We start from the raw sequence: 10,078 nt of genomic DNA on the forward strand, positions 1-10,078 counted from the left end.
TCACTACCAAAATTATTTAAAGCTGCAATAAAATAAAAACCATAACCTCCAGCCACCACTCTGCCTATTCAAAATGATCAACAGTTTTGCTTTGAAGCCACTTGCATTGTAAACACTATGCTGCAAACCAAGCTAGCTGGGGCCTTAGAGATCCATGGAGTTACAGTTCTGTAATGAATTGCACAAATAATAGAAACATCTGTGGTATAATCTCTTCCCTAAATTTATTCCATCACATAGAAGGAGTCCAGCGCTCAGGCTCAAGTACTCTATTCAAAGTTAGCAGCAATAATGCAAGAGAGAGGAGAGAGCTGATTTTAAAATAAAAAGGGAATCACTTATGCATTATTCCCATATTTAATACTTGTACATTAAACTATATACCACTGTTATTGAATTATTTGTGAGTTTCCTCCTTCTTTTAAATATAACTGTATGTCCTTCTCTCTCAATGACTACATCTGGACAGAGCTAAGGCTCTTGAGTTGTCGGCTCAGTTGGTCTGTGATTAAGTTTATGCCCTCATTCCTGCAATGGAAGCTGCAACTGCAAACACCTTTTCATTACTATTTGATCAGTAACTTGAGAGCCACAGATGGGAGCCACTATGGAAACATGAGTGATTATTATGGAGACCAACAAAACAAGAATGGGTACCTTCATGAGGCACCTGCTTTCTTTAGTGTCTCTCTTTTTCCCAAAACAGCTTTCAACAACAATTTCAGTAACACTCCTTTACTGAAAGCTCAGGCTGGCAGTGGAAAATCCAGGCACCTGCAAATGTTTTTCTGCTTTGTTTTGTTTTCCTATTGGCCGCACTGGAAAAGCGGAGGAGAACTTGTGTCAGTTCCATGACCCTGCAGGACTGAAAGGTAATGTGCTTTCCCAGGAGTACTGGGGGACACTTTGGTCCCTGAAACGTGAAAAGGACAACTTCTCAGCCTCTGCTATGACGTACTGCCTTTTAGGGGTCACTTCAACAACGATGATCCCTGAACAATTGACCCTTGCCAGGGAGACTCTTCAGACTATTCCCTTCAGGGATTGTTTGCCAGCAGAGATCAAGCAAAGAGAATGATGGAGGACTATTTTCGTGGCTCTGATGCTACTTGCACCAGGACCTCTGCACACAACCATTAAATAAAGCCAGCAGCGTTTCGAGACAATAAGAAGAAGAACTGTAGGAATCGGAGCAGCCCAGAGCACGGAACTGCAGCTGGCATGGAGCAACAGCGGCTCCATCAAGATCCACCTTCTCCAAGGTCACCTCGACCACGGAGCTCCTTGCAGGCCCGTGTCTGATGACGGCGAGCGCGGCCGCACGGTGTGCGCTCCGCCGCTCTCCGCCCCCTTTCCCGGCGGCGCTGCCCGGGGCGCTCGGCTCGGCTCGGCTCGGCTCGGCTCGGCTCGGCTCGGGTGGGCGCTGCTCGGGCGCGGTGAGGCTCTCGCCGCCCCGCGGGGATGCGCGCAGCGGCGCGGGGGCGGGATCGCGCCTCGCTCCCCCCAGCGCTGCAGCCTCGGCCCGGCCCCGCCGCCCGCCTCCCTCCGGCCCCGCTGTCAGAGCCGGCAGCCCGCGTGGCAGCGGGGCGCGCCGGGGCGAGCGGCGTCTCTGCGGTGGCTGCTGGAGCACCGGCGAACGGCAGCTGCGTCCCACGCAGCGTCTGTCCGTCCGTCCATCCATCTATCTATCCATCTATCTATCCATCCATCCATCCCTGCGTGGGCGGCGGCTGGTGTGTGTGTGTGACTGACAGGGAGGCGCGCACGGCGCGGGGGCAGCCGCTCGCACTCTGCCCGCCGGGCCCCGGCTGCGGCAGCCGCTCCTCCGTCCCCCGGAGCCCTCCCCGGTGGGGCAACCTCAGCGGCCTCGCTGCTCGTCCTCCTCCTCCCTCCTGGCGGGTAGGTTACATTACCTGGTCTCTAGCTCGGACAGGATCTAATCCCGCGGCCGCCGCCGGCTCCTCTCCCGGCCGCGGGGGCGAGCGGGGGAATTAATTTATTTATTTTCCATGAGGTGTCCTCTGCAGCGGAGTAGCGGCGGGAGAGCCCTGGCCGGGCGGCAGGGAGGGAGGCCCGGGTGCTCCTGTCCCGGGGGTGCTGCCGGGGAGCGGCTGAGGCGCTTCAGCACCGGCGCGGGGGGGCGGGGGCTGCGGAGGAGACGCCTCCCGGGCTGCCCAACCCGGCTCCGCGGGGCTGGCGGGGGCGCGGCGCCCGGCCCGGGAGAAGGGGATGGAGCCAGCGGCAGCGGGGGAGGTGGGACGGGACGGCGTGTACCGGGCTGGGGCTGGCGGGCAGCGCCGGGTCCCGCGCCCCTGGGGCGGGCCGTGGAGCGCTCCCCACCCGCCTGCCCGCCCCGGCGCGCCCGCAGCCCCCTCGGGCGGAGCGGCGGCCGGGGGACGGGGACCTCGCTTCTGGCAGCGCGAAACCTCCATCCCCCCGTCCCACACCGATCTCCTCTTCAGCGCCGAGGGTGCCAAATATTTCACGTTGAAGGCAATTTGCGCTTTCTGGTCCACCGAAAGTCTAAAAAACGGTGTATGAGTTTCCTCGTGTTAGGGGAAAAATAAATAGTAAATTCGTGCTCAACGCAGGACCTTCGTCTTCTGAAACGGGAACTGAAATTGGCCAGTCAGCCAAAGTTGCTGATGAAAATCTTGATCACCTCAGCATTTATTGCCTTTTTGCCTCAAGGAAAAAAAAAAAGTTATGAGAAGTGTTTTGTACGTATGATGAACATATTTATGAAAATGACCACTAAATTATCCAGAAATCCTGTCCTTAAGGCTAAAATCCTGTAAGGAAAGAGATAAACATAATCATATAATTGCATAATTAAAGCCTTTACCATAACACCTATTCTCATCTGAAGGTTGCACATTATGTGCAATACTTAAGTACTGTGAGGAGACTAGAGTAATTATAGTTGTTGACATTGTGTTGCAAAACTTACAAAAGGAAACGTTAATATCATATTTTAAAAAACCCCAACTTGATTGCAAGCACTTTCTTAGAGCTTTATGAACAAGGTTATTACAGACGTGTTAGGAACTGAGACTGCCTGTGTATGGACAGGAGAACTTGTGCTGTAGTTGGGAGTATTCTAGTTTCCTGAGCTGCTAGTAAAGGAAGGAAAGACTTGAACTTATGCAGTTTATTTTTGTCTGTTTATTTTCCATTAATAACATTTGAATCCCTTAGCTAGAATCAGCCACAATGAACAAAAGTTTCAAAAATAATCTGGAAAGGAGCATATCACCCCTCAAAAAACCAGCAGCATGAATGGCAATATCTATTGCATCAAAGAATCCATCCTCAGAGGTTTGATGCCTGAAGCACAAATTAATAGAAATCAGGTTTCTTTGTCTCCTTTTCTTATGAATTTATTTGCTTTTGTGTGAGAAGTTTTAGGAACTTTTCTGTGTTTTAAACCATAGCCATTAAATCAGAAGACACAAACCTGGAAATATCAGTAATGTAACATTTTAGCATTCTTTCATTCTTTAAGATGCTATTGTTATTATTTGTGTATCATCCATTTCCAGGGTAAGTCTTCCAGATGCAGGAGGGAATACTTTGTCACATGTTTGTAAAGCAGCCAGGTCTCTACAGTCTCTGGGCAGATTCTGGCACTGTACTCATAAGGAACAGTAAGTAGTTCACTACTAGAGACAGCAAACACTGTTCTTCCTGAAAAAACAACTGAGCAGCATGGAGTAATTTTTGTGACATTGCATAAGCTAAGCAGTACTTGAGTTATATATCTGAGTCCAGGGGCATTTTCAGGAGCACACAGAGTGACTGGCAGGGCAGCTAGTGGAAGTCACAGTTGCATTAATTTAGGTAGCAGCATCAGCCCTCTCTTGTGCAAGTATGTCAGAGGAGCCTGTCCCAGCACCCTCACAGTCACAGCCTCTGTCCTGCTGCAGGCTGCACTACAGACTTTGGAAAAAGGGGCCCACTAAGGCCATTGGAGGGGAAAACAGACACTAAGCCGTGACTCTTGGGCATGCAAGCAAAAAAAGCTTGGGTACTGATGCCCATGGTCAAACTCTTCCAGGCAGGCCCACAATTACAGTTTAAAAATGTTGAAATTAGCATGAAATTGGATGTAAAATCTTTTGTAAAAAAAGCTTCCAGTGCTGAAATCAAAGCTGTATGCTTGGCATTACAGCAGTCTAAAGCTGTTTTCCACATTCAAACACTTTTTGTGCCCTGAAGAAAATGGTAGGCCATATAGGACCTCAGGTAGTTCCTGTAAAATGCAAAGCATGTTTATATTGCCCTTTACAGTGAAATAGTAAAGCTTACATGCTGTTTTATATCATTTTAGGAAAGTAATTTTCAGAGAGAGATGAAAAATAAGTACATGAATATGGAAATGATAACTGGTTTTCATTGCATTCAGTTTATTTCCTCCACTGATATGTCCTAACTAAAATAAATATATATATTATATAGATATAAATATATTTTTAATTTATAAATGTATGCTATATATTATACCAAATAAATTCTACACAGTGTAAAATTTATAATTTTACACTTGTATGGGGTAAGGTACATCACACACAGTATTTGCTGCACTACATAGTACACGCTGCATGCCGTATGTAACACAGTGCTACATACAGTACAAGCTGTATTTTGTACTAGTAAATAAATTTATATTTATATTATACTGCATGTATTAACATCTATATAGAAACAGCAGATTATATTATTATATGTTAACCATTACAGGAATATACATCTTCTGTACATACCTATGTGCCTCATGCATCTTCTTTCAATACCTCTTTTCAGAACACCCTGTTCAGAAAGGTGACCTTAATTGACTCACTGTTGCTGTGTGCTTCATTGCATTTGGTGTTCCCTAGTCCAAGGCAGACTCAGAACAGAAACTAGTTGCAGGTATAACACTATGGGATTCTGGCCTACAGTCAGCACAAGTTCAGATACAGGGTGTTAAGTGCCTGCAACTTGCTTAAAGTCACAAAAAATTACCGTGAGTCCTCAGACTAAAGTTGATGTATGAATACAGTTCTCCATGAGTGTCTGTGTGTGAAGGGGCTGAAGTAATTTGGTTCTCAGTTGCAGATTGAAAAAACCCTGTTGTCATTCTGCATCTTTCCAGTCTTGGTGCACCTTTACTTTGCTGTAGGAAGCCCATTATTGAAATTAAAAATGTTTCAGTGATAGCAATTAATAATTTCTGAGTGAATTTTAAAAAACTACTAAAGGTTCAGGGGTCTGTGTGCATGTGTGTGGGTCTGGGTATGGGAGTATAGCATTCTTTATTTTCAGTGAACTAATTGTTAAGAAGAAATTAAATCAACTTATCTATCATATGTGCATGAAAAGAGCCACCTCTCTGGTTATTAATTTTGTGTCGAGCTGATTGATTTTTGTGAGGTTTCTTATTAAGCACTATCCAAAACATCTTGTTTTAGTTGTAACAGCTTGAGTTTTTTTAGTGATATTAACGTATAAGATTTGTAAGTATTATTCTTTCACTAGAGAATAAGAAAATGCTACAAATGTTGAATAACTGATGGTACTTTCTGTAAGTCTCTCCACTAAGTGTTTGGATAAGTCCCCCACTAGAATAGTCCTTTTTCCCCACATGCCACTTGTCACACAGTTTTAGCTGAATCCAGGATTTTACAGGTCCTCTTCTAAGCTTAGAACTCCTCTGCTACATTACAGGTTGTGACTTCTTGTCACAGAGTCTGAATCTAAAAGGTGCATGTTTATGATCATGTGTCATTCTGGCCTATGTCAGATTACATTCTGATTGTGTTCTGTTTCTTCTGCACTGAGTTTGGTTCCATAAATACACAACTCAAGCTTCTCTCATGTCCGTAAGCAGGCTGGTGTGGTACATATTCTTCTCATCTCCGAGTGATACACAGGATAATATCATGAATATTATATCGGTAAATCATCTAGGCCAGCTTCTGTAAGCTTTATAAAAACAGCTAATAATTGTCAGCCTGTCTCACTCCACCTTCATTCGTACATACAGGTAGCTCTGTCACTAGAGCTAATTTAATCCTAGTCCTGTTAGTGGAAGAGATATGTATACTTCAAGTATTGTATAATTAGAATTCTGTGATAATATATAGCCAAAGCATGTCTTTCCATTGAGGTTAGTTTTCTCTGTAACCATCACCCATGTCTATTCCAGGCCCAATAAAATTGTTTTCTTTTGCAGCTCACGGTGACACAGAACACAGCACTTTGTAACTACAGGAACAGACTCGACTGTGAAAGATCTCTATCAGGCATCACAGAGAATTTGGGGCAGCTGGCAGTTATCAGCTGAAGCAGTTAGTCAGTAGAACTGCACAAGATAAATAGATAATTGAAAAGCAATCTGGAAGCCTGGGAGGGATAATAAGCTTCTCTTCTAGAAAGGAGGTAACCGCTCAGGTAGGTCACTGAGGAACTGAACTCCCAGATCAGTGCTTTGCCTAATAACACTGAAAATACAGCAGCAGTCCATGCCTGTCAGCTCTGAAGGAATATTCAAGTTGTTCTTGGAAAGGCAGTTTGGCATATTCAGTCATACAAATCATTGTTGCAATAGAGTGAAAGGTTGTACTGCTGATAGACAGGTGGCCAAAATCCCGGGAACAATATGGCCCTTTGTTAAGTTACAGTTGCCAAAATAGAAAAGTAGTTACACACCCTTTTTACCCTCTGTGCTACTTTGTTTATACTGCCATGCAACCCGTAGTATTCCTGCCACACTGACCACGTTTGTCTGTGGGAAAGTGATTTCTTTTCTTGTATAATTTATAATAAAATAATGGAACTATTTTTGTTTTATTTACCATGAACACAGAGAACAGAGGGAAAAGACCAATGTCTATGAGTAAAAGAATGTGTTGATCTTAGTAGCTGCACTTTAAAAGAGCCCTAAAGAATCTTTCTGTTTAAGTCACTCTTATGATTGTCAAATTTCTGACTACAGAAAGTGTGAAATCTTGCATGAAGGTGCAAGGAAACTGAAAACATTTGGTAACTCTTCTTGCTAGGTTCTGATCTCTTGTAGAACTATACTGTTTGTAGGAAAAGAGCATGAGATATTTTTGTGAGAGTGAGCATAGAAAAAAGGGTTTGGGCCTTTTTCAAAAAAGTAAGTGGTATCTTTCCACCACAGAATTGATCCACTGATTATTTTGTTAAGCCACTCAGGTGGATCACATGAAATAACTGATGCCTAATAATTCTAGTGCAGCTGAACAAAGCAAACAAACCCCCAACCAACCAACCAAACCCCAAAACAAAACAACAAAACCCCAAGACTTTTGTTGCTCAGTCTACTTTGAAAAATGCTTTTAAAAATCTCTCCAAAAATTCTGTCTAAAAAATTCTGTGCATTTATAGTGAAAGAACATAGAGCAAAACACATGCACCAATTTTTTTTACTGTATTAGTTGCTAAAATTAAAGTGGCAGTTACTGTAGTAGTATTACAGTAGCTAGAAAAGCAACATATTAAATTCACAAAATCCATTAATAAAATTTGCATATGTTCATGTTGCTCGTTGCAGAAACAATGTGATTTATTTGAAGTCTGTAAATCTTATAAAGTAACTGCTGTTTTTATTTTTTAGGTGTTGTTTTAATATCTGTTTTAACATGGTGCTGGACATTAATTAATTGTGCACATATGTAAATTATGCTTCTGTGTATTGACTGTTGAGCATGTTTTCCTTTATATCTCATTCTATGACTGCTAAAACAAGAAAAAAAAAGGCAAAGTTTAAAGCTTACAAATGCATGGAAAGTTTTAAATTACCATGTGATGTTTTGAGGCCTGATTCATCTTTCCATTATAATCCTAATAATAGATTTTTATCAGTCTAGAGCCATTTTTTATATCACTTTCTCAGTTTAGATGCAACCGTACAATTGCAAATTACCGTTGTGTTGTAAAATATGCCTAACTTCATTAGATTATAAAATCTCTCACTTTTTTTGTGACTTTCTTATTCTTTAACAATTAGGCCTCATGGAGCTTCTGCTGGTACCCCAGGATCACACTGTTTTGTTTTGCTTATTCCACAAAATTAGTAATAATAATTTCTTTTTTCCCATTTGCATTTTATTGTCAGTCATAGTCTCATCAGTAATGTCTTTGGATGTGCAAGTCTGATACAGTATTGGTATTCAAATATCTATTTCTTGTGAAATAGCTTGGATTCTGCAATAATTTTTTGTGGTGTGGGGTGAGACTTAGGTGTGGATTGAGACATTTTAGGTGTCTATATGGAACGGCTCAGGTGTAAACTATATGTGTAAACTCCTGTTCTAGACAACAAAGTCAAAGCAATCTGTGGACCCTTCTCAGTGCCTTGTCCAATGAACTGCTTTGCATATATTTCAGAGGGAACCGAGTTCTTCTCTAAGCTCCATCTGAACACAGACAAAAGTTATGGCATCATGTGAAATGTACTGTCAGTTTATGTCTTGCAGTTCTCTACAGGATAAAATTCCCAGGAAATGGAAAAATACATTTAAAAATATAGTTTAATCACTAAGTTCCTGAGAAAAATAGTGAAAAGAACTTTCTTGACTTTCTCCTAAAGACAAACCAGGATTCAGTAAAATTGTTGGACCTTCGCTTGTCATTTGCTGTGATTCGTGCACGTTGTACAACAGTACTCAAAGCTATTGGCCAGGTAAAGCAATCTTGGATATCTTCTCGTGCCTTTGTTCTGGAAATGTGTATCAATGTACATCTTGGATCTCTCAGGCTTATTCAATGCATTTAGGATATTAACAGGATTGTTTGAGTTGGTAACCTGAAATAATCTGACACTGCATTTATTGATGCAGAAGGTTATTCTGAATTTTGTGTCCAAATGTCTTGCTTGCTTAGTTTACCATTCCATGTGAATAAAATACTTTGCTTTAAACATAAACTTTCGTTTCCTTTGTAGTGATTCTGTCTACTGTGGAAAGTCATTCATCCCTTGTCCTAAAGATTTTTGCTTCTCATAGCACTAATACCACAGAGTTTTTTAGAGCATTGGGTTAATCTAAAGATCTGCAGCTGAAATACTAAGGAGCAGATTGGAATCCAAGCATAAGATAAGATCAGAAAGCAATAGCAAAGGACACGGTCCAAGTTATGGTCAAACTAAGGTTACACATTGTGGCTACTGCCCCAGCTCCAGAGACAGAGCCCAGACAGCTGCAGAGCAGTGGCAGCCAGCCAGCATGCCTGAATAGATGAAGATGAGGCCAAAAGGAGGAGGACTTAAATCCCAGATTTTAGCTGCTCTAATATAGAATGATCAAGCTATATAAGAACCTTACATACCCAGAAAAGAGCTAAAACAGCTAGTTTGAAACAAAGTCCTTGAAGTTTCTTGTGCAACTTTTCAAATAGGAATTATCATAGCCAAAGCATTTTAAAATATTAGTTTTTAAGATGTATTTATTTATGATGTACCTAGTATAAAAAAAATTTTTTTATACTAGGTACATCATAAAAAAAATCTTTGCCCTCAAATAAATTAGATACCCAGTAACTTTTTTTTTTTTTTTTTTTTTTTTTTTTATGTGAGGCCATTAAATTGAGGCCATGACTCCACAAGCACATTACAGTTTATGCAAAGGTGATCCTGGTTTTCCTTCTTTGGCTGGGAATTAGAATCTGTTATCCCAACTATACTGGTTTTAGTATCCTAACTAACCCACTTTTCCTGTGGGCTAGTTAGGATTCTCTACAGTGGCTTGTGTATTTTAATTGTTCTTTCAACAAACAAAAACTATTTATGAAAGCCCTGTTTCTCGCTGGAAAGTACATTTTTCAGATGTAATGTGTAAGCTGTGCTACCTTTGCTGGCTGGAAAAAATTATTTTTCCCGTTCTATTTATGAAGGATATTATTGCTTTACAGGATTGTTGAGGACCCTGACACAAAGATATGGCAGTTGAAAAACAGGCAATTAAATAGCTAAAAAAGGAGGAAAAGAAATGCAATTCAAAAATATCTATGCAGAGAATCCATAGCTGTCTGCAACTCTTCCCATTACTCTGTGTAGGCAGTACTCAGGATTAGT

The 10,078-nt window shown here is 41.9% G+C and overlaps 2 protein-coding genes across 4 annotated transcripts in view; one reads left to right on the plus strand and one right to left on the minus strand.

Annotated features, from left to right (window-relative positions):
* SLC16A7 (solute carrier family 16 member 7) overlaps window positions 1-2,109 on the minus strand; it is an 81,080-nt gene extending 78,971 nt beyond the window's left edge. The window contains exon 1 of the mRNA XM_063396574.1: window positions 1,914-2,109. The gene's annotated coding sequence lies outside the window, so the exon portion shown is untranslated. The remainder of the gene's footprint in view (window positions 1-1,913) is intronic.
* On the plus strand, window positions 644-9,558 carry LOC134550173 (uncharacterized). Of its 3 annotated transcripts, none has more exons than XR_010080265.1 (3): window positions 644-1,899; window positions 3,543-3,647; window positions 6,215-9,558. XR_010080265.1 is itself a non-coding variant. In XM_063396575.1 (2 exons), the coding sequence occupies exons 1-2, from the start codon at window positions 1,462-1,464 to the stop codon at window positions 6,323-6,325; spliced, it is 549 nt and encodes a 182-aa protein (XP_063252645.1). In that variant the 5' UTR covers window positions 644-1,461; the 3' UTR covers window positions 6,326-9,558. The 3 variants fall into 3 exon arrangements, 1 of the variants encoding a protein (XP_063252645.1); XR_010080264.1 differs by lacking the exon at window positions 3,543-3,647 and having other exon boundaries at window positions 6,215-6,432; window positions 8,597-9,558; XM_063396575.1 differs by lacking the exon at window positions 3,543-3,647.
* Window positions 9,559-10,078: the final 520 nt, after the last annotated feature.

Source organism: Prinia subflava, chromosome 4, assembly GCF_021018805.1.
Source record: "Prinia subflava isolate CZ2003 ecotype Zambia chromosome 4, Cam_Psub_1.2, whole genome shotgun sequence".
NCBI classification, from domain to species: Eukaryota; Metazoa; Chordata; class Aves; order Passeriformes; family Cisticolidae; genus Prinia; species Prinia subflava.

What these genes read in the sequence shown, in the direction of transcription:
- LOC134550173 (XM_063396575.1), top strand. Translation starts at nt 1,462, where the DNA reads ATGCGCGCAGCGGCGCGGGGGCGGGATCGCGCCTCGCTCCCCCCAGCG. An exon ending in CTCCTCCTCCCTCCTGGCGG is followed by an intron (nt 1,900 to 6,214) that starts GTAGGTTACATT and finishes TTTCTTTTGCAG; the next exon opens with CTCACGGTGACACAGAACAC.